This window comes from Phacochoerus africanus, chromosome 8 (assembly GCF_016906955.1).
Source record: "Phacochoerus africanus isolate WHEZ1 chromosome 8, ROS_Pafr_v1, whole genome shotgun sequence".
Lineage (NCBI taxonomy): Eukaryota > Metazoa > Chordata > Mammalia > Artiodactyla > Suidae > Phacochoerus > Phacochoerus africanus.
The window spans coordinates 19,216,395-19,239,439 of record NC_062551.1 but is presented as its reverse complement, the minus strand read 5'-3'; the positions used below and the strand labels follow the sequence as shown (position 1 = coordinate 19,239,439).

Genomic DNA, 23,045 nt, shown 5'->3' with positions numbered 1-23,045 from the left:
CCCCTGGATCAGGCCATACCTGAAGCCTAACCCAGTCTTTTCAGAAACATGAACCCATAAGTTTCTCTTTTTTTCCCTCAAGGCCATTTGAGTTGGATTTTTCTGTCCCTTGCAATAGCTTTTGCCTTTCTCCTCTGTCCTGGATAGGGGGCCCTCTGCAGCTCTGACCACCCTCAGCCAGGCTGGATACACACATACCATGAGAACAGCAAAATAGGTGAGGTGGTTGCAGCGGCAGAGCACCTGGGAAGGTGAAGGCTGCTCTGTGAGACAGCCCTCAGGGCTCCAGGCCCCCCAGTAGTCCTTGCTGGCTCCCTCCTTCCAGAAGACACATGTCACCGTGTAGCTTTCCTAAGGGGAGATGCTAGAGTTGGGTGCAGCCGAGGGGTGCAGGGGAGGGCTATGGATCAGGGTCTGGAAATTGTGGAGGCCAGAGATGACGCAGCTGTACCCCTGTCAACATTTTACCAGGCACTGGCCAGGCTTTGGCATCAGACAGACTCAGACTCCAACTGCACCTCCACCATAGGTCTGAGAGTGACGTGGGAAAATCGCAGGGGTTCTCTGAGCCTCAGTTTACTCATCTGCAAAATGGGATCACTTATACCCAAGTCACGAGGATGGTGGAATAATCAAAGGCGGTGAGGAATCTCGAGTGCCCAGCTCTGGCCTATACAGTAGGTACTCTATAATCAACTGTCCCCCTTCTGCTCCTCCCCATGGGGAACAATGACAGTCCAGACCCATCCCAGTAGGGAAGAGAGAGAGTCATCAACAGACAACCCTGACGCCAAGCCACGTAGGTGGAAGGATGAGGGAAATGTCACAGGGAAGGCCACGGAGAAAGGGAAGAGGAGTCTTGAGAAGAGAAGGATAACTGAGGCACTGAGACCTTGGAGGACACATGGGATTCAACAGGAGTGGAGCAAGGACATACTAGGTAAAAGGAACCCAAAGGCAAAGGCCCAGAAGAATGAAAGGAAAGGTTGATGGGGAAATTGGGAGTGCAGAGCGGTCCTGATGAGGCTGATGGAAGATAGGGCCAGAGTGGAGAGGCTCTGGGCTTTCCAGGAATGCCATCGGGGCTTGTGCCCACCCGGCAGCCCTTCTTCCTTCTTTCGGCATCAACATCTGTACTTTCCTTGAGACCTACCCCTCCCCCAGTAATAGGTCAGATGAATCCAGCCCACTCCCTGAACTATGTGACCCAGGTCTGGCCAATTCACTCAGGCACAGTGATGGTTCAGGAACGGACATGTGACTTAGCTGGACCTTTAGGATCCATTATGGGATCCTGGTTTGCACGGACAAGAAAGAGCCTTCTGAGAAGAGGGGAAGGAGGTCCAGCACTTCAGCTGCTCTCTTACTACAGAATGGAGAGTCAAGGCAGGAAATCATTATTGAGAGATGGAGATTAAGCCATTAGGGCATCATATCAGCCCCTGGATCCAGCCATGCCTGAAGCTGGACCAGCCCTGAACATTTCATGTACATGATCCAATGAATTCCTTTCTGTGTTTAAGCTGGCTTGACTTGGTTTTCTATCTTTTGCAATTCAAAGACTCCTGACTAATGCAGTGAGCGAAATTTCTCTCTTATTTCTTTAGGAGGAATTTTCAAAGTGTGATAGCTTCAAAGCAGTTTCTAGGACAGTTCCAGAGGTTTCCGTTTGATCAAACCAAATTCAACAGGACAGCCACAAGGGGGCGGGTTGGGCAGAAGTGGGGGTGGGGTGCCCCCAACAGTACCAGGCTTTGATTGTGCCAGAAGCTGATGTTCACCCGATCACTGAGGTTGTTCACATGTCCATGACCCAGCTGGGCCCCCAGAACATAGTTATTGAGCAGAGATGAGTTGATGTCTTTCTGGAAGGGCAACAGAAGAAAGACTGACTGGAGGGGACATAAGGAAACCCTGGATGAGGTCTTAGAGCCCCCCTCCAGCCCCTCGTCCCTGGATGAGAACAAGCAGCATGGCTTTCACATGTACATCTGGGCCACCCCGGCAGTCTTTGCATGCACTACCTCCTCTACCTGGCAACTGGAAAGCTGCCCTCTCACCTCCGCTTTCCATTTGTTAAATGTACCCTCCACTTCACCCCTACCCTCACTCACTTTTTTTTTGGCCACACCCATAGCATGCAGAAGTTCCTGGGTCAGGGATCAAACCCGTGCCATAGCAGTTACAACCCCAGATCCTTAACTGCTAGGCCGCCAGGGAACTCCCCTAACTCACTTCCAAAGCCAAGGTTAAAAGGCACTTCCTCCAGAAGCCCTCCGGGACTGCTCGCTGGGGACAAGGCTGAACCCACCTGACTCATGCATTGCTTTCTACCTCTATGGTTATAATCAACCTTCAGCTAAAATTCAGTCTCTAAGGTCCCAGTCTAATTGCTGAGATAGAGAGTTCTTTGAGGAGAGGGACCTTGTAACCTACTTGTCTGTCTCCCATCTAGGGACAAGCACATACACAGCAGATTTCTTAGGTCTCATTTGCACATTATAATCCCTTCTCCCTACCATTCTGCTAAAACAGAGGCCCAGAGAGGGGCTCTGGCTGGCTGAGGGTGCACAGAAGGCCAGTCCCTGCCGAGAGACCAGGAGGTGACATGGACCCCTGCAGTCCCCAGGGAAGAGCCAGCACCCACACTGCTGAGCTCACCATGGCACTGACCTTGAAAAAGTGGGTGGTGAAGAAGTAGATGCAGATGAGACGCAGCTCCCTGGTGCGGGTCCTGCAGGCATCCCGGGTCAGCTCAGCCGGGAACTGCATGGCATGCCGGGCTTGGGCCTGCAGAGGGTCAAAGACAGGCTGAGCTGGTGCCCGGAGTCTCCAGACCCACTGCCACACCCTCACTGCTCCCTGCTCCCTGTGAAGCCCTCCCAGCCTCACCACGAGCGTTTCCCACCTTGGAGCCTCCACCTGCAGAGCCCTCTCCTGCCAGGCTGCACATCCACCCACACTTCCCGAGATCCCAAGCCTTCCATGCAGGCTGCTGTGGTCTTGAATTTGGGTATTTATCCCACCCAGCTGGGGCCCTGAAGTCGGAGCATCTCGGTCTGTAGGCATTCAGCGGGAATCATACCAGGGTCCTCAAAGGAGTCCAGATACCCTGGCCTCTCCCGCGGCTGCCTCCCACCAGGACCCTGCAGGAAGAGGACACTGCCCCTGAGGGGCCACAAGCACCCCGTTTCCATCAGAACATCAGCCCCATTTTACAGAGGCGGCAACTCCCAGCTGTTAAGGCAGAGCCCAGACCATGGGGAAGAGGGCAGTGGACCCCAGGGAAAGCCCAGACCTTAAACCCTTGGAGCATCTCTGGGGTGGAGGCTCTAGCTACCCCATCCCTGGCCACCTCTGACCTGGGGGACACGCTCCAGAGTGTCACTGCTCAGTGATAGGCCAGTGAAGTTGCAGCCCAGCTTGAAGGCCAGCGTCTGGATGGTGTGTGTCTTCAAGGTGAGGTTGTGGCCCCCAAAGCTGACGTTGAGCAGCCTCCACTCCAGGCCATGGATGAAGCTGAAGCCGAGAGATGGCCAGAGACTGGTGTCGGGGTGGAGGCGAGAGAGGCTCCCCACAGCCTCCCCATCCCACACCCCTGCACGCCCGCCGCCAGACATGTGCACACAGGGTTCCTGGCACATGTTTACCTCCCCCCCCAACCCATCCCCTTCTCCCAATTATCTTTTTCTTTCTACAGCTGCATCTGAGGCCTATGGACATTCCTGAGCCACAGGTCAAATCGGAGCTGCAGCTGGGGCCTAGGCCACAGTCACAGCAACACTGGATCCTAGCTGCATCTGCGACCTAGGCTGCAGCTCACAGCAATGCCAGATCTTCGACCCACTGAGCAAGGCCAGAGATGGAACCCGAATCCTCTCAGAGACAATATCAAGTCCTTAACCCACTGAGCCACAATGGGAACTTCTTCCCCAATCTTGTTCGGGTCCCAGTTTGCTGACACCTCCTCCAGGAAGCTTTCCCTGGCTGAAGTGCCTCACAGTCCATATGCTTCCCCGATCAGTCATCAGCATCGGCCTGTCACCCAGAGCTGCTCGGCCTTTGGGTCACAGACCCTGCAGAGCCCAGCTTGAAGCCCTTTCCCAGAAAAAGGCACGGAGACCCCCGATTTTGCACCTAGTTTCCTGGCATCCATGGTTAGTGGCCCCCAACAGACAGTAAACTCAATAAGGACAGGGACCCGTCGAACCTGCATCTCCAGAACTTGGTGTCGGGTACATAGTAAATGCCGAATAAATGCGTGTTGAATAAATGAATTAACAGTGGACCAACCCTGGGCCACTGATTCAAGGTGCAAGCTGGGGTGGAACACGGCTGACCCTGGTCGGGGGCGAGGAGGCACACAACTCACTCAGCAAAGGAAATCAGGCTCCGTTTCTTGGCCGCCGCCTCCATCTTCTCCATCCAGCTCAGGGCGTCTTGGGACGATTCTGTGGGGTGAGATGGACCTCCTCCTCGGCCCCTGACCACAGCTGCCCCCGCCCCGGGCCTCTGGGCTTTCCACCCCAGCCTGCTGCTGCCCCACGAGGCCTAAGCGCCCCCTTTCAATCTCCCTTGTTTTGAGGCCTCCCCACTTTACCTCACACCCAGGGCCCGGGCTAGGATGATCCCCGCAGCTCAGCTGAGCCCACTTACCTGCCGTCCAGCTCTGGGAAGTCACCAGGCACAGACAGAAGAAAAGGGCCCCCCAGCGATCCATGCCCTGTGCCCGGTCTCCTCCAAGAACCAGCTCCCGACCTGGAAAAGTGCATGTCGCCATCAACACTGGACTCTAACTAAAGGCGTCTGGCTTATCCCACAATTAGGACGTGCAACATCTTATGGGACCCTCGGAGGCTCAGAGAGCAAGGAGTCCCACTCTGCATGAGGCTGCCGGAAGCCAGGTCTCGGTTACTCTGGGATCCCAGGGCATTTGGTAACGCCTGCCCTTTGCAGCTCTGCAAGACCGTTCCCTGCCTCCCACATGGCCTCTCTGGGGGCCACCCCAGGGCTCTGACCTCACCCAGGAGAACGTTGGGGGTTGCTTGTCATCAACCCTATCCTACCCTGTAATCCACCCTCCATGTGACTTTGGGCAAAAATCTGTCCCTCTCTGCCCTCATTTTCCTGGGTTTTAAAATAAGCTCATAGGGGTGGGAGTGGGATGGACTGGGAGTCTGGGGTTAATAGATGCGAACATTGCATTTGGAGTGGATAAGCAATGAGATCCTGCTGGATAACACAGGGAACCATACCTAGTCACTTGTGATGGAACATTATGGAGGATAACATGAGAAAAATAATGTGTGTGTGTGTGTGTGTGTATATATATATATATATATATATATATATATATATATATATGACTGGGTCACTTTGCTGTACAGTAGAAATTAAGAGAACACTATAAATCAACTATAATGGAAAAAATAAAAATCATATAAATAAAATAACATAATAAACTTCTGCTTAAATACAGCAAATGTATGTCTACCTCCTGAAACGTCACTAAAATGCAAAGAAATGAATAAAACAGACACAAAGCCACAAAAGACGGAACAGTGGGAAAGAAGACAACAGCAGAGGAGAGAGGTCAGCAAAATTTTGGAGGCTACAGAGCTGTTGGCCCCTGGGTTAAAAAGAAAATTAAAGCAAACCATAAAATGATGAATCCAAGAGCCTGCAGTGAGGAGTTGGAGCTGGTGTGGTGAGGGGACAGGGAGAGGCCCGCTGGGGCAAGCCTCCCAATTGTGGGAGCACTTGAGAACCGCAGACAGTGGGAACCTCTGAAGGTGGAGTCAAGGGTGAGGCTAAAAACAGGGGGGGTGTTGGAGTTTCTGTCGTGGCGCAGCAGAAACGAATCCAACTAGGAACTATGAGGTTGTGGGTTCAATCCCTGGCCTCAATCAGTGGGTTAAGGATCTGGTGTTGCGGTGAGCTATTGTGTAGGTCGCAGATGCAGCTCGGATCTGGCATTGCTGTGGCTCTGGTGTAGACCGGCAGCTACAACTCCGATTAGACCCCTAGCCTGGGAGCCTCCATATGCCGCAGGTGCGGCCATAGAAAAAAGACAAAAAAAGACTAAAAATTTAAAAAAATAAAATAAAAACAGGGGGTTGTTGGTTGTGGACTCCCCCCCCCCTTTTTTTTTTTCTTGTCTTTTTAGGGCTGTACCTGTGGCATATGGAAGTCCCAGGATAGGGGTCAAATCGGAGCTGCAGCTGCTGGCCTACACCACAGCCATGGCAGCTAGGGAATCTGAGCTGTGTCTGCAACCTACACCACAGCTCTGGGCAACGCAGGATCCTTAGCCCACTGAGCGAGGCCAGGGATCAAACCCGAGTCTTCATGGATACTAGTCAGGTTCATTATCACTGAGCCACAAAGGGAACTCCCAGAATGTGAATCTTTAAAATGACTAGCTGGGTCCCCAGATCTCCTTTGCCACCTGGGGCATCCAGGACCCTCCCTCACCACCCTTCCCTCCCAACCCCACTCCAGCACAAAGGTAATCCCTGGATCCAGTGCACCAGAGAGAATCTGATGGGAAGGGTGCGGTGCCATTCCATGAGATGCCATTCCATGGGGTGCCATTCCGGTATGGGAAAATCAAGCCATATCACCCACCTCCTCCTCCTCCAATCAGCTTCCGGAAGACTGCCACAGCCAGCTAATGATGCTCCAAGGCAGGAGAAAATTCTTCTCGAAGTGTCCTACAGCTACTGACCTTTGGGTGTTCCTTGATAAAATGGCCAGAACCAAACTTAAGGTGAAGCCTTGCCAGTCACCAAGCCCTGCCAAGTAATTAAGTTTTTTATGCTCAGCCCGGGATCATGAGGTATTCTAAAATACACCCCTTTCTCAGCTTCTCCAGGAAGCTGCTGGAGGATGTGCATGAGGTATTCTAAAATACACCCCTTTCTCAGCTTCTCCAGGAAGCTGCTGGAGGATGTGCTCCAATAAAATGAGGGAGTAAATCATGAAAGAACACATAGGGGCCAGGAAACCCCACCAGAAGAGAGGGGAAGCGGCCCCCCAGAAAAACGTGTGGAAGAAGGCCTAGGTTGATGGTGGGACAGCAGAACTGGGCACATCCTGTCCAGAAGGAAACAGGAGAAAAGAAGGTTCCAGGAGGGAGGTCTCAGCACATAAAACAAGGAGGAAGAGAAGAATATACAGACTCTCTGACAGCTGTTGAACACTGAGAGATGTCTTGCAGAAAGCTTGCAAATGAAAAAAAGAAGCAATTAATTTCAGGAAGACCACACTGTACAGGAGAGAAAATATAATCTTACTACACAAATTGGCTTACTAAAGAATGAAATATACATACATAGTCATTATAAAAACATTGAATGGCAGGTTTATTTTTAATTGTATTAAAACTGTATGTAAATGATTTCTACTTCCTTGTTTTTGTTTTTTTTTTCTTTTTAGGGCCGCACCCGCAGCATATGGAAGTTCCCAGGCTAGGGGTCAAGTTGGAGCTACAGCTGCCAGACTACACCACAGCCACAGCAACTTGGGATCCAAGCTGTGTCTGTGACTTACACCACAGCTCACAGCAACACCAGATCCTTAATCCACTGAGCGAGGCCAGGGATCGAACCCACATCCTCATGGATACTAGTCGGATTTGTTTCCGCTGAGCCACGACGGGAACTCCAGCTTCCATTTATGACGCAGAGAACCACAGGAGAATATCCCTCCCATCATCAGAATGGAAAAAGCCAAATAATGAGCAAAATCCATTTTCTGAGCCCCCTGAAGAGCTGAGGTCACAAGGTAACCAGATAAACTGATTTCCAATAGTTGATGAGCCCTCCAAGGAGGAAGCGTTTCACCTCTGACATAGGAGGAACATAGGAACGTAGGAGGAAGTAGTGGTCACTACAACAGCAGATGAGAAGAAAACAACTGCCACCTTAATGGATTCTTTAAGGCTGAGTGTGGACTGGCGTGACAGTTTCAAACGCCCGGGAGCCCCAGACACGAGGGGAGCGTGTATCCACTTGACAGGTCCTACCCACAGGCCTCTGCTGGTGCTCAGGAGAATGACTGGGGTGGGGCAAGGACCTGAAAGAGCCCCTGTGGTGACACAGGGATGCCAAGCTCTGAGAGTAGAGCAGAAGCACCAGGACAAGGCGCTGGGAGCTCCAGGCCACACGTGAGTACAGGATGGTGACAGGCTGCTGCTGAGAGACAGACGTCTGTGCCCTGGCCTTGCTCTGATGTCACGCCCTCATCCCACAGGCCCCTAACCTGCTACCCAGGAAAGGGCTGCTGCCTCTGGTGGTGGAGTGAAAAAAAACCCACCTCCCCCAGATCCTGCAGCAACACTAGGCAAAAGCCATCCGCCACTGCCTAGGAGTGGGAAACTCACTAGTGCCCAGCAATTTTGCACTGATATAAAATGACAGCCTGGAGTTCCCATTGTGGCTCAGCGGGTTAAGAACCCGACAGAGTGTCTGTGAGGATTTGGGTTTCGATCCCTGGCCTCACTCGGGAGGTTAAGGATCTGGCATTGTCACAAGCGTGGTGTAGGTTGCAGCTGTGGCTGGGATCCCGCGTTGCTATGGCTGTGGTGTAGGCTGGCAGCTGCTGCTCTGATTCAGCCCCTCCTTGCCTGGGAACTTCCATATGCTGTAAGTATGGCCCTAAAAAGAAAACTAACAAACAAAAACAAGGTCCTGCTGCTGCTGGGAGAAAGGCAGGCACCTCATTCACACTCAAGACCTCTCCACCAATTCAAGGCTGAATTTGGCTCGCATGAGGGTGAAGGATAGGAAGCCTGACCGCACTCTAGCACTTGCACTAAGAGGCAGAGCATGTCAGTCACTGGAAGAGAAACAGGAAAACTAAGACAGCTCCAGTCCTGGGGCTCAGGCACAGGGCTGCCCACAACTGAAGTCAGAGCAAGAAAACCAATAACCCATTGCCTCTGTCAAAAACTCTCTACCGAGTAATAAGCAACAGCTGTCTCTACCACAACCACCAGCACCACCCTCCCCCCCCGCCCCGCGCCGCCCCCCACCCCGGCCACCCCTCGAAAAGGGGCTAGAACACAAAGAAAGATTCCCTCTGGGTTGAATGTATGCAAAGCTGAGTTGAGCAGGAATACTGAGAAAAATCCCTGGAGGACTCAAGGTCTCATCCTAAGCATAGAATTATGTCAATCCACCACTGGAGGAATGTGAAAGTGGGGGGCACAGAAGGTCCCCTTTAACCCAAATCAACTACAGACTCAACTGACTCAAGGCCCTATACTTAACCCGTGACATAGGAAATGTGCCACTTCCAGGCATAAATATCATTTACCTCACTACTGTCCTTTCCCACACAATGCCCAATATTCTATCACAGATTCTAACACACACATAAAATCAAGAAAAAGAAAAGATCCATTGTTGAAAAGAGGCAACAGAACCAGAGACAAGGAAGACCAAAATGTTGGAAGGATCAGATAGGGACTCTAAGATAGCTATGATCAATGCACTTGCTAAACGGCGCAGTGGAAAAGGTATACTCCGAAGAACAGTTGGGAAATTTCAGGAGAGAAATGGAAACGATTAAGGATAGTCAAGTAGAAATGAAAAACTCAATATCACTGAGAAGGAACCTCTTCTATGGGTTTATCAGCAAACCAGACACAGCAAAGTAAGTGATGAACTTGAAGATGGAGCAATACAAATTATTTGAATTGAAATACAAAGAATAAGAAGAGTAAAAATAAAAAGAGAATATCCAAGAACTGTAGGACAAGGGCAAATGATCTAATTTAAATGCAGTTAGAGTCTCAGATGGACAGACTGAACAGAGAAGAAGAAACATTTGAAAAGATAATCTTCAAATTTTTTCCAGAATTAATGAAGGTCAACAGGAGTTCCCGTCATGGCTCAGTGGTTAACGAACCCAACTAGCATCCATGAGGATGCGGGTTCAATCTCTGGCCCGCTCAGTGGGTTAAGGGTCCGCCGTTGCTGTGAGCTGCGGTGTAGGTCGCAGATGCAGCTTAGATCCCACGTTGCTGTGGCTGCGCTGTAGACTGGAGGCTACAGCTCCAAATGGACCCCTAGCCTGGGAACCTCCATATGCCATGAGTGTGGCCCTAAAAGACAAAAAAAGACCAAAAAAAAAAAGAAGAAGAAGAAGGTCAACCAAGTACAGACTCATGAAGCTCTGCAAACGTCAGGGGGACAAATACAAAGAAAATGATACCTACATACTTTGTAGTCAAGCTGCTGCAAAACCAAAGATTAAGAGAAAATCTTGAAGGCAGCCAGAGAGAAAAAGAAATACTGTATGTAGAAAATAAGAGAGAAGAACTACAACAGACTTATCAGAAACTATACCAGCCAGGAGATACCATAGCCAGGTCTTTCAAGAGAAATCTGTCAACCTAGAATTCAGGGCTCAGCGAAGATGTCTTTCAAAAACAAAAACAAAATAAAGTCATTTTCAGATGAGCAAAGGCTTCAAGAATTCATTTCCAGCAAACTTGCACTAAAAGAAATATTAAAAGAAGCTCTTACAGCAGAAGAAAATTTATACCAGATGGAAAATTGGACCTACACATAGAAATGAAGAGTGCTGAAGTTGGTAAAAATGTGTCGTATACAAAATAAATTTTCTTGATTTTAACATCTGTCTAATGTAAAAATGGCAACAATATAGTGTGGGGATCGTAATATGTGTAAAATTAAAACATACCACAGAAATAGCACAAAGGGCAGAAACATTACCAAAAACATCACCCATAAAAGAAAAAAATGATAGCTTGAATTTCCTCAAAAATATGAACTTCTAATCTTTGAAGGTCACTGTTAAGAGAATGAGACTACAAGCCACAGACCAAGGGAAAAGATTTGCAAACACAAATCTGAAAGAAAACAAAAACATGTATCTGCACTCTATTGAGAGTTCATAAAACTAAGTAAGACAAATAACCCAATGTAAAAAATGGGAAAAGATTTAAACGGCCACTACACCAAAGAAGACACGTAGATGGCAAATGAGCACGTGAAAAGATGCTCAGCATCATTAGTCATCAGGGAAGTGCAAATAAAACCACAATGAGATACCACGACACACTTTCTGAGGTAATGAAGAATCAGCACACACCGTCTAAAATTAAAATAACTGGTGGATTTCCCGTCATGGCACAGCAGAAACCAATCCGACTGGGAACTATGAGATTTTGGGTTCAATCCCTGGCCTCACTCAGTGGGTTAAGGATCTGGCATTGCAGTGAGCTGTGGTGTAGGTTGCAGACGCAGCTCGGATCCTGCCTTACTGTGGCTGTGGTGTAGGCTGGCAGCTGCTCCAATTGGACCCCTAGCCTGGGAGCCTCCATATGCTGCGAGTGTAGCCCCAAAATTTAAAAAAAATAGAATTAAAATTAAAATAACTGGTAATACCAGGGGTTGTTGAGGATCTAGAACAGCTGGAACTCTCATACATTGCTGGAAGGAATGCAAAAAGGGACAATCACTTTGAAAAAAACTGGAAATAATACAAACTGCCATCCACTGGTGAAAGATAAACTGTGGTGTATCCACACAACAGAATACTACACAGCACTAAAAAAGAACGAGCTGCTGATACAGGCCATACACAGCTTCATCTCAAAATCACTACACTGAGTGCCAGAAGCCAGATACAAAGGGTTATATATTTTGATTCCACCTACATGATCTTCCAGAAAAGTAAAAACCTTTCCAGAGTTTCCATGGGGTGGGGAGAAGGTACTGACTGTAAAAGGACAAAAGGCAACTCTTCAGGGAGATAGAAATACTCTGTAATCTTTTTTTTTTTGCTTTTTTTAGAGCCACACCCACAGCATATGGAAGCTCCCAGGCTGGGGACCAATCGGAGCTACAGCTGCTGGCCTACGCCACAGCCACAGCAATAATGGATCCTTAACCCCCTGAGTGAGGCCAGGGATCGAACCCACAACCTCATGGATACTAGTCAGGTTTGCTACCCCTGAGCCACAACAGGAACTCCCAGAAATATTCCGCTTCTTGATTGTGATCAACATGTATGCAGGACTCTATATATTTGTTACAGCCCGTCAAACGGCTCTCCCAAAGTGTGAGTTTTATGGTAAGTGAAGCATCCCTCTAGAAACCAAATTTTAGAGAGAATCAAACCCCAAATATACTAAGAGGATAGAAAGGAGGACATGGCGGTAGTGGGGGAGAGGAGGGCTAATCTTGCTCCCCTTGGGATCGTCCCCCAGGCTTCAGAAAGAGAGCTCTGTAAACGCCTATTTGATGCCGGGGGCAGAGAGAAGGAGTTAAGAGCATGAGCTTTCATTTTCCCACCGCTGCATTTGCAAAGACCTGAAATAGGACGGCAGCCCCTGAGAGATGACACCCCACCCGCAGGGGTGTCAAGAGGCCACCCTTTTCGAGAGAATCATTTGGCAACATCAACTTCTCTTTCTGAATATCCTCTGACTTGGGCAACTCATTTTTGTGAATTTATCCTATGGAAACGAGAGGGCAGGCCAAAAATATAGACGTCGAAAAATATTTAGAATACCATTGCTAATCATAAAAAAGTCAAAACGTCGTAAATGTTACTTTTCAATAGAGGAAGAATGAAATACGTTACAGTTCAATGTCACTCTGGAAGACAGTTTGACAACTTCTTATAAAACTACACATGCCCCTACCATGTGACCCAGCAACCGTCGTCTTGGGCATTTATCCCCGAGAAACAAAAACTCCTGTTCACGCCAAAACCTACACTTGAAAACTTCACAGCAGCCTCGTTCACAAGAGCCCCAGAGTGGAAACAATTCCAGGGTGCCTTCAGTGGGTGACTGGTCAAACAAACTCAGGCACATCCACATCATGAAATACAACTCAGCAACTAAAATATATATACTGTTACACACAACTTGGGTCTCAAGGGAATCAAACGGAGCAGGGGGGTGGGGGAGGCAATCTCCAAAATGTTGCATACTGTATGAATGGGTTTATAGGACATTTTTTCTTTTTTTGTCTTTTGTCTTTCTAGGGCTGCACCCAGGGCATATGGAGGTTGCCAGGCTAGGGGCCCAATCAGAGCTGTAGCTACCGGCCTATGCTACAGCCACAGCAATGCCAGATCGGAGCCACATCTGTGACCTACACCACAGCGCACAGCAACACCGGATCCTTAATCCATGGAGCGAGGCCAGGGATCAAACCTACGTCCTCATGGATGCCAGCCAGATTCGTTTCCACTGAGTCATGACGGGAACTCCTGACTGGTATGACGTTCTTGAAATAACAGAATTATAGAGGTGGAGAAGAGATTAGTGGTTGCCAACGGTTGGTGGGGTTGGGGGTTGTTCTGTAAAGGGGCAGCACTAAGGAGCTTTGTGGTGATGGAACAGTTTCGTGTCTTGATGGTGGTAGTGGTTATCAGAATCCACACACGTCACAAACACACGCACACATACACATAAATGAGTGAATCAAAACTGATGAAATCTGAATGAAGTCTGTAAATTGTAACAAAGTCAATTTCCCGGTGTGCTATTATACCCTAGGTACGCAGGATGTTAGCACTGGAGAAAATTGGGTGAAACAGACACAAAACCTTTTGTGTGTATTTTTTGTGATCTTCTGCAAATCTATCTTTTTTTCAAAATGAAAAGTTAAAAAAATGCGGGAGTTCCCATTGTGGTTCAACAGTAATGACCCTGACTAGTATCCATGAGGACTCGGGTTCCATCCCCAGCCTCGCCCAGTGGGTTAAGGATCCGGTGGTTGCCGTGAGCTGTGGTGTAGGTCGCAGACACGGCTCTGATCTCACATTGCTGTGGCTGTGGTGTAGGCCAGCAGCTGCAGCTCCGATTCGACCCCTAGCCTGGGAACCTCCATATGCCACAGGTGCAGCCCTAAAAAGACCAAGCAAATAAAATAAAATAATTTAAAAAATAAAAATAAAAACTGTGACGTAGATAGTCACGTAGAAGAGGAGCACAGCACACCAGTGAGTGGAAAGAGCAGGTTGAAAATAGCACATATAATGTCATCACATGTATGGAAAATTATCTTTGTACGCATGCTTAAACCTATGACGATAACTAGAAGAATGGTCACCAAAATGTTAATAATGTTTGGGAGAGGACTATCTTTCCTTTTTATATTTACTATAATGTTTGAATTTTCTACAACAACTGTGGATTACCTTCACAACAGAAAAGCAAATACATTAATGCTTAGGATTTTTTTTCATACTCCAAATGACTATTTATCATTATAGGTAAAAATAATAGTGATATATTGCTTATGAGAAACAAAAAGCATGTTGTAAAACCAATCCTTGTAGAAATTCTATGTTTCATACACGCAAAAGATATAAATAAGGTCACTCTGGAGGGGGAGATTCGGGGCCCATTTGTTCTGTTCCTGTGGTTTCTTGGGTGGGTTTTTTTTGGGTTTTTTTTTTTTTTTGGTCTTTTTAGGGCCACATCCGCAGCATATGGAGGTTCCCAGGCTAGAGGTCCAATCAGAGCTGTAGCTGCCGGCCTACACCACAGCCACAGCAGCGCCAGATTCGAGCCGCGTCTGCAACCTACACCACAGCTCACGACAACACCAGATCCTTAACCCACTGAGTGAGGCCAGGGATCGAACCTGCATCCCCATGGATGCTAGTCAGATTCATTAATCACTGATCCACGATGGGAACACCGCCATAAGTTACTTAACCAGTCCCTTGTTAAGTGCCACTGTGCTGGTTCCAGGCTCCTGCTCTTACAGACAGTGTGGCTGCGGCTTACACTTGTATCATTTCCCATCATTTCCTGATTCCCAAGATAGCTCTTGTATCATGTTCAAGTTCATCATCTGCCCATATTTGTACTGGGTTAGACTTTTCCTTATCAACTTATAGAAACCCTTTACATAATAGGAAAATTAGCTCTTTGTCTAGCATATGCATTGCAAATACCTTTCCTCCTTTGCCATTTGCCTTTCAACACTGCATATGGTTTTTCTCACCATGTAGGTCTTTCTTAGGTATAAAATTATTATGTAATAAAAATGACCAGTGTTTTCTCTTTGGGCTTCTGTGTTTTGAGTTGTAGCTAGAAAGACCTTCTCCGTTCCGATCTTACAAAGAAATTCTCCTGAGTTTTTTCTAGTACTTTTAAGGTTTCCTTTTTTTCCCATGGGAATCTCCAGTCCATTTGCATGGATTCTGGAGTCTGAGATGTGGATTACATTTTTTTTCCTAGTGGTCATCCATTTTTCTTAACGCTGTTTATTAATACGTGTGTTTATTTTAAAAGAGAATAAGGGCTTTGGAGTCTTGAAGTACTGGGTTCTTATTAATTTGGCGATGAGGTTGTTTAGGCTGTGTTACACTGGGCAATTCACTTACTCTCTCAGAACCTCAGAGACGGAGGAAAAAGATTTGGCGAGACAAAGGAAGCAGCTGAATGAAACCATCTGGAATGTTCCAGGTGAGGACACTAAAAACAGAGAGCATAGGAAAGACCCTGGGCCATCTCGCCTGCCCCCTTATAGAGCAAATGGGGAAACTGAGGCCCCGAGAGTGGTGTGGGTTCGACCTCCAGGGTCTGGACCTCCGGCCCTTGGCCATGCTGCTCCCAGGCAGACCCAGAGGGAAAAGGAGCTTAACCTCACCAGCCAGCTGGGGAAACTAAGGCCAGAGCAGAAGTGACACCACCACTAAGCACCCCAAATAGAAGCTGTGGTTTCTACCCCCTTTCCCAGGAGCAAACCGCAATCTTCACTTCTGCTTGCAACCTCCAACATCCCCCTCCCCAAGCTTTCAGCACATCACGCACCATCACCCTACACGCTTGGCTGTCTCATTCTTCGAGCAGTTCGCACTATTTGGGGCCCTCTAGGAAACAGGAATCCCTTACCTGACTCCCAGGACGGCTCCAACTGTGGCAAAACTGGATATCACCCACGAGCTTGCCTAGGGTTCTTCGGCAGGCCAGGGGTCCAGCCGAGCCCCAAACCCAGACTCCAAGTCCCGCACTTTCCCCGCGGTGCCGTGCCGCCTCCTAAAGATGACTGGGGGGCTGCGCTGCTGTATTGATGAACAAAGCCCTATTTAGGCCAATAGAGGATGAGGAGACAGGTGGCGCGCAAAAGAGAGCCTTTGCAAGATGTACATGTGCCAACCAGTTCCAGTATTCAGTGCCCGAGCTGTGACATTAAGCAGGGAGCCTGACCCTTCTGTGCTTCACTTCTTCTCATCTGTAAAATGAGGCCAAGGTCACCTATTTCCCAGGGACAGAGATTCAAACAGCTATTTTCATGATCCATACTCTTAGGAAGCTAAAGCTCTGACCCAAGGTTCCCAGCCAGGAATACACTGAGTGGGAGACCTAGGAACCCAGTCCTCCCTCTGGCCGGACCCCCTTGCAGCCCACCCTCTTCCCAACAGCCAGCACACTCCTCTCCCACCAGCTGCTCCATGTCCAGCCTCCCACTGGCCTGGGTGAAGAGTGAACCTGCAGCAAAGTCCTGACAGGTGCTATTATCAGCCCCATTTCTCAGGCAGGGAAAGGGAGGCCCCATTAGCACCCAGCAGGGAGCCTGTGACCCAGCCAGGTCCAGAGCCATTGCTCTGTCCCCAAGCTCCAGTCCAGGTCACTCAGAGAAAATGCACCTGCTCCCACTTGCCCAACACAGACTCTGTGCCAGGCCCTCACCTCTGTCCCCTGAGATGCAGGTTTCTGGACTAGTCCCATTTCACAGACGAGGAAAATGAGGTCCATTGACACCCCAGGCCCCATGAGGGGGAGCAAAGATTTGAACCCAGCGCCCAGCCACTCCTTAATTGAAATGCCTTTTTGGTTTTTTAATTTTTTATTTTTTGCTTTTTAGGGCCACACCCGTGGCATATGGAGGTTCCCAGGCTAGGGGTCGAATTGGAGCTGTAGCTGCCGGCCTACACCACAGCCACAGCAACACGGGATCGAGCCCCATCAGCAACCTACACCACAGCTCATGGCAACACCAGATCCTTAACCCATTGAGCGAGGGCAGAGATCGAACCCACATCCTCGTGGGTGCTAGCCACAATGGGAACTCCTACTTTAAATGCCTTTTTAAAAAATCCATAGATCTCTTCATTCCCAAGATTTGGAGTGGCCACCAGAGGCCCAGGAACTGGTGAAGGCAGCAAAGGTGGGTCCCCAGCTTGCAGCTCTGGGGATGCCACCAGTTTGGCAACCACCCAAGCAAGGGCATGCCCAGTTCCTGCTGCAGAACCCAAGGCTCCGGGCAGAATGTGGGGGGAGTGGGGGTTAGAGAGGCCCAGAGGGGCTGACCTGTGTGGCCGCTGCTGTCCCGCTGTCACGCCGCTGTCTTCTGAAGGCAGAAGGGGAAGTTGGGAAGCTCTCAGCTGCCGGCAACCTCTCTGCTCGCTCGCCCCACGCCCGCACCCCACACTCTCACTTCACTTCTTCCTTTTACTGGCAGGAGCCTTTTTGCTTCTTCCAAGCTGACAGCCACACCCCGCTCTGCTCTTGATCTCAACCCCTAGAGCCTGCAGCACTTCCGGGGGGCAGCTGCATATCTGCAGAGGTGCTGGGCATCCGTGGGAAGAGGCAGGAGGGCTGGCCAACATGGCAGCCGGCAGGGCTCAAGACCCAGGGGTGCGCTTTGCACCCCTGCGCAAGAGATGTCGCCTGTCTGGGCCTGAGTTTCCCCAAGCGTGGGAAAAGGAGAATGATCCCGGCCTGACCTGACGATGGAGGAGATGAATGATGGCGAGGACCTCAGGCCAGGGCTGGGTCATGCTGCCTGGGTTCAAACACCAGGCCCACCATTTCCTGCATGGGTAATTTGGAGCAAGTGATGGAAATTCTCTGAACCTCAGTTTCCTCCCTGTGAAATGCGGAGGAAGACAGCACCACTTCCCGGGCAGCATGGGGCTTATAAACAGCAGTGTTGCAAGGTCACTGGAAGTGCTCCGTGAAGTCTCACAGATGGGGGGGGGGGGGGGCCTGAGGCCTGGGGAGGATGACGGCCGGACCCCGAGCAAAGCCCGTTGGAGAAAGGCCTCGCTGGGAGCAGAGCGCAGAAAATGTGGCTAGAACTGTGAGGCTGGAAGGCTGGTCAGCTTCTCCTTGAGCCAGGGGTCTAGACAAGCCGGTCCCACAGCAGTCACTTCCTGCGCAGAAGCCTAAGGGACGGGAATAGTGTCTGTGTGTTGGTGGGGAGATGGAGAGCTTTCTGGCCAGAGCCCCAGCCAGGCTCCCCGGGAAAATTCTGACTCAGCAATGTGCTTTTCTACTCCCAGGGGTGAGACTGTGGTGCAGCCACAGGGAGAAACCAGGCAAGTCCCAACATGGCCTCCCTCCTCTCTGGCCTTACACGGGGGCCCTTGCAGCATCCGCCCAAACACAGCCCACGGGTAGCTCAGGCGGGAGAGAGGAGGGGAGCTGCACCTGCAGGGCGGAGAGTTTTCAGAGAGGCACAGGCCCCTGACCCCAGCTGCAGTGCAAAGACGGGTGTGCCTGTGTCTGGACCCCTCGGCCACTCCTGCTGGGTGACGTGGGCAAACTCTTGCCCTCCTCTGCGCTTTGGTTTTCTGTGGCCACGCCCCAGCCCTTGAACTTAGGTCTCCTGGCCAACTCTAGGATTGCAGCACTAGCAGCCGCTCTCAGGATCCAGGAGGAGGTCCTGCTCACCCCAAAGCCCCTCTATTTTCCATCCTGGCTCTGAGCCAGCCTCACCACGCCCCGCCTCCCTTGGGGGTGCTGGTTATGCAGTCCTGCGCTCCCGATCCTGGGCCACACTACCAAGACACACCCCAGCTCAAAAGCCAGCAGTGGCTCCCCATTGCCTTCAGGTCTAGCATCCAATTTCTACTTGTACCCAGTTTGGGGTGGGCTTGTCATACGCACGCCCATCTCCCCGCTCTGTTCCTGCTGTGACACACACATACCTGGGTGGCACTCCAGCTCCTCGGCATCCCTCAGTTCAAAGCTGAAGTCCTATCTCCTCTGGGAAGACTTCTCTGCCTCCAATTCCCGTATAAAACATGCCAGATGTTTCTGCTTTAGGAGGCATGCCAGGCCTTTGTTCAGCCCCCCAGGCAAGGAGGAGAGCAAGCCACATCCCACTCCCTACCCTGGGGGAGCCACATCCAAGCCCCCATGAAATGTCTCTCCATGTGGGGGGCTGCTTACCCTGCTGCTCTGCTAATGACATCCCGACAGGGCATTAGATAAACTGAGTCACATCACGAAAGTCATTTCCTTTTCAGTCTTTCTCAGTCCTGGTGGCATCCAAGGGAAGTGTCCGTTTAACGCCAAATTGTCTCGAACCCATGCCTTCTGGCCCTTTGATTTTCATTCGTCAAACTTTTACTGGACATGAAAAACAAGAGATCTGATTTTTAGTGATTTTTTTTTATTGTGGTAAAATATACACGAACTTTCCCATTTTAGTCATTTTTAAGTGTACAGTTCAGTGGCATTAAGCACATTCATAATTGCAGGCAACCATCACCACCAACTTTTCCATCTCCCCAAACTGAAACTCTGTCCCCATGAAACAATAACACCCCATTCCCCCCTCCCCACAGCCCCTAGCAACCACCACCCTACTTCCTGATTCTGTTTGACTCGGTCCTTCTGTGACTGGCTTGTCTCACTTAACAGAACGTCTTTAAGGTTAATCTACACCATAGCAATGGCAGCACTTCCTTCCTCTTTAAGGCTAAATAACATTCCTTTGAATGTATCGACCACATTTCGTTTATCTATTCATCCACCGACAGACGCTGGGGTTGCTTCTACCTTCTGGGTATTACGAATAATGCTGCTATGAACACGGGCGTACACATTGCGTCTTTTTTTAACCAAGACAAAACCTCTAGCTAGATTGAGGATGTTTATTTATTTGACATTTATTTTTACGATTTTCTTCTATTTATGGAAATTGGTAACAGATTTCCTATTTATACCATGTCTGGGAGTTCCCGTTGTGGCTCAGCGATAATGAACCCAGCTAGTATCAGTGAGGATGTGGTTTTGATCCCCGGCCTTGCTCAGTGGGTTAAGGATGGGGCGCTGCCGTGAGCTGTGGTGTAGGTCGCAGATGCAGCTCAGATCTGGCGTTGCTGTGGCTGTGGCGTAGACCAGCAGCTCCAGCTCCAATTTGATTCCTAGCCTGGGAACCTCCATGTGCCGCAGGTGCAGACCTAAAAAGCAAAAATTATAAGTAAATAAATAAAACACACGTCTGTCCTAAAAAGGTGAAATGATTGAAAGAAAAGTGCTAAGTAAGGAGGGGCACAAGTACTACGTGTTGACGGCAAAAACTGATGGCAGAGATACCGACAGAGAACCGCTGAAGTGTGGGAAATCCTAACGTAAGCCTCGATCAAAAACCCCACCGTGCTACACTGGAGAAAGAAACCCCTCAGGAGCCACTGGAGCCTGACACCGGATTACCACTGCATCCAGAGGCCTGCCTGGAGGTGTGGTTTTAAGAACAGGACCGAGGATGGTAAAACTGAGAGTCCCAGTTCTGTGACCTGAGCCTGCACATGGCTTCTGATCTTCACTTTTCTCACGGAGATGCTGGTAACACCCAGCTGACAGAATGGCTATGAAACAGTTCATTCTTGGGAGTTCCTGTCGTGGCTCAGGGGTTAACAAATCCGACTAGGAACCATGAGGTTGCGGGTTCCATCCCTGGCCTTGCTCCGTGGGTTAAGGATCCGGCGTTGCCGTGAGCTGTGGTGTGTGTTGCAGACGTGGCTCGGATCCCGAATTGCTGTGGCTCTGGTGTAGGCTGGGGGCTACAGCTTCGATTCGACCCCTAGCCTGGGAACCTCCATATGCCTCAGGAGCGGCCCTAGAAAAAGGCAAAAAGACAAAAAAAAAAGAAAAAGAAAAAGAAAAAAGAAACAGTTCATTCCTGTTAACTCCCAAAGACACAGTCAGCACATGTCTTGGTTTCATGAGCGGGCAGCTCTCCCCACCGCACACAGTGCAAGAGACACCCCTTGGACAGTATTTTTGCTTCTTGAGAAGGAGAGCCCAACGGCAATGACACTGTCATAGGAGCTTAGGTTCACCACCAGCTCAGCCTCCTCCACCTTCTCCATCCCTAGCCCCACCTCCAGAAACTCCGGGAAAGAACTCTAGGCTCTTGGGCCATGGCTGTCTTTACTGGCTGTCAAACTTTGAGTAACTCTGAGCCAAGAGGCTTGCTGAGTATTTCCTCAAATTTTAAAGAGATATTCCAGTCCTCTGAGTACTCAGTATCTGACTCTCACAGGCCCCAGGTACACAGTAAGCCACCACAAGTACAGATCAGTTCCCTCTCAAAACGCCACAGAGCCCCGCCAAAATCTCTCTCTACCTGATGGCCAAATGCCATCAACATTTAACCATGTGAATACAAAGTAAACGGTGATGAGTGAAACTGCAGATCTCACAAAAAGTGTGGGATTTCATGAAGTGGATGGAAGTGATGCCGTGGAAATAGAGCAGCAGCTGACCAGAGGAAGAGAACTTCTGTCAAGAGAAATGACCAGGAACTTCTAGAAAGACTTGTTTGACTACCAAAGAATTCAGAGTGAGCCTGAGGTACAGAATCCTCAAATATTTTCGCCAAAATGATCCTCTTGGCGTTCCCATCGTGGATCAGCAGTTAAGGAATCTGACTAGCATCCACGAGGACACAGGTTCGATCCCTGGCCTCGTTCAGTGAGTTAAGGATCCGGCATTGCCGTGAGCTGTGGTGTAGGTTGAAGACTCGACTTGGATCCTGCGTTGCTGGCAAGTTCATCCTGTGGTGAAGGCTGGCGGCTATAGCTCCAATTCAACCCCTAGCCTGGGAACCTCCAGATGCCACGGGGGCGGGCCTAAAAAACAAAAACAAACAAACAAACAAAAGATCCTCTTACTGCAAAGAGCCAGTTCTTCATTTATTCTAATGTGTGCAGAGTTGCAATCATAATCCAAATACAGGCATAACCTCAGGGATATTTCAGTTTCAGTTCCAAGTCGCAGCATTAATTCAAATAACACAATAAATCTAATCACATGAATTTCTTCGTTTTCCCAGCGCATGCAAAAATTATGTTTTCACTATACTGTAGCTTAGTAAGTGTGCAATAACATTGTCTAAAAAAAGTGTATACAGCTTAATTTAAAAATCTTTACTACTAAAAAATGCTATCATCTGAGCCTTCAGTGAGTCCTAATCTTTCTGCTGGTGGAAGGTTTGAAATATTTTGAGGATTATCCAAATGTGACATGGAGAGGAGTTTCCACTGTGGCCCAGCGGTAACAAACCCGACTAGCAGCCCTGAGGACACGGGGTCGATTCCTGGGCTCACTCAGTGGGTTAAGGATTCCCACATTGCTGTGGCTGCGGTGTAGGTGGGCAGCTACAGCTCCTATTCGACCCCTAGCCTGGAAACTTCTACATGCCGAGGGTGCAGCCCTAAAAAGAAAAAGGAAAAAAAAAATATGACAGACATGTTGGTGTCAATGGACTCGCTCTGGACAGGGTTACCACAAACCTTCAATTTGTAAAAAAAAAAGCTCAGTATTTTATTGCCCCATAGCTTGGGAAGGGCAATAAAGAGCTATACCCTTATTGTTAGGTATGGATTCAAACTCATTTATCTTCATCATTTTTTGTTTCTTCTTTCATGTAAAGGCCCTATAAGGCAAGGTTCCCTCTGTGATCTGTGAATTTCTAGTCCCCTTTTTAGCCAGATTCACCTCAGCGGCCATCCAGGGCACAGGATGTGGTAAAGAGAGCACCAGTCTTCTCACACCAAAACCGCAGACACCCACTCCCAAGGGAGGAAGCTCCAAAAGGGGCGCGTAGCTGGAGGCAAGGGCGTGTGAAGGTAATTGCCCGGACCACCCCGCCCGCTGCAGCCCCGCCCGGGGCAGGAAGCACCCCAGCACATCCTAGAAAATCTCCGCCAGGCTCGCCAAGTGCCCCGCTACGCTTCTCAACACGCGTGAAGCTACTTTGGTCAACCTTTAGGTTGTAAAAAGGGGAAACTTAGGCCAGAGGAGG

General features: G+C 49.4%; 1 protein-coding gene across 12 annotated transcripts in view; it reads right to left on the bottom strand.

The window, feature by feature from the left end:
• Nucleotides 1-23,045, bottom strand: part of ADGRG5 (adhesion G protein-coupled receptor G5) — a 32,287-nt gene that overhangs the window by 8,378 nt on the left and 864 nt on the right. The window contains exons 2-12 of one of the 12 annotated variants that reach the window (XM_047789701.1): nucleotides 22,739-22,847; nucleotides 18,937-19,360; nucleotides 17,315-18,171; nucleotides 15,896-16,235; nucleotides 6,628-6,739; nucleotides 4,657-4,758; nucleotides 4,373-4,451; nucleotides 3,363-3,519; nucleotides 2,674-2,790; nucleotides 1,749-1,865; nucleotides 199-351 (exon numbers count right to left, since the gene is read on the bottom strand). In XM_047789701.1, the coding sequence (XP_047645657.1) occupies nucleotides 199-351; nucleotides 1,749-1,865; nucleotides 2,674-2,790; nucleotides 3,363-3,519; nucleotides 4,373-4,451; nucleotides 4,657-4,720 (687 nt within the window). In that variant the 5' untranslated portion in view covers nucleotides 4,721-4,758; nucleotides 6,628-6,739; nucleotides 15,896-16,235; ... (1 more) ...; nucleotides 18,937-19,360; nucleotides 22,739-22,847. Of the gene's footprint in view, nucleotides 1-198; nucleotides 352-1,748; nucleotides 1,866-2,673; nucleotides 2,791-3,362; nucleotides 3,520-4,372; nucleotides 4,452-4,656; nucleotides 4,759-6,627; nucleotides 6,795-15,384; nucleotides 15,866-15,895; nucleotides 16,236-17,314; nucleotides 18,172-18,936; nucleotides 19,361-22,738; nucleotides 22,848-23,045 lie in introns of those variants that run through there. The other 11 variants (XM_047789702.1, XM_047789703.1, XM_047789704.1 and 8 more) reach the window with 11 other exon arrangements.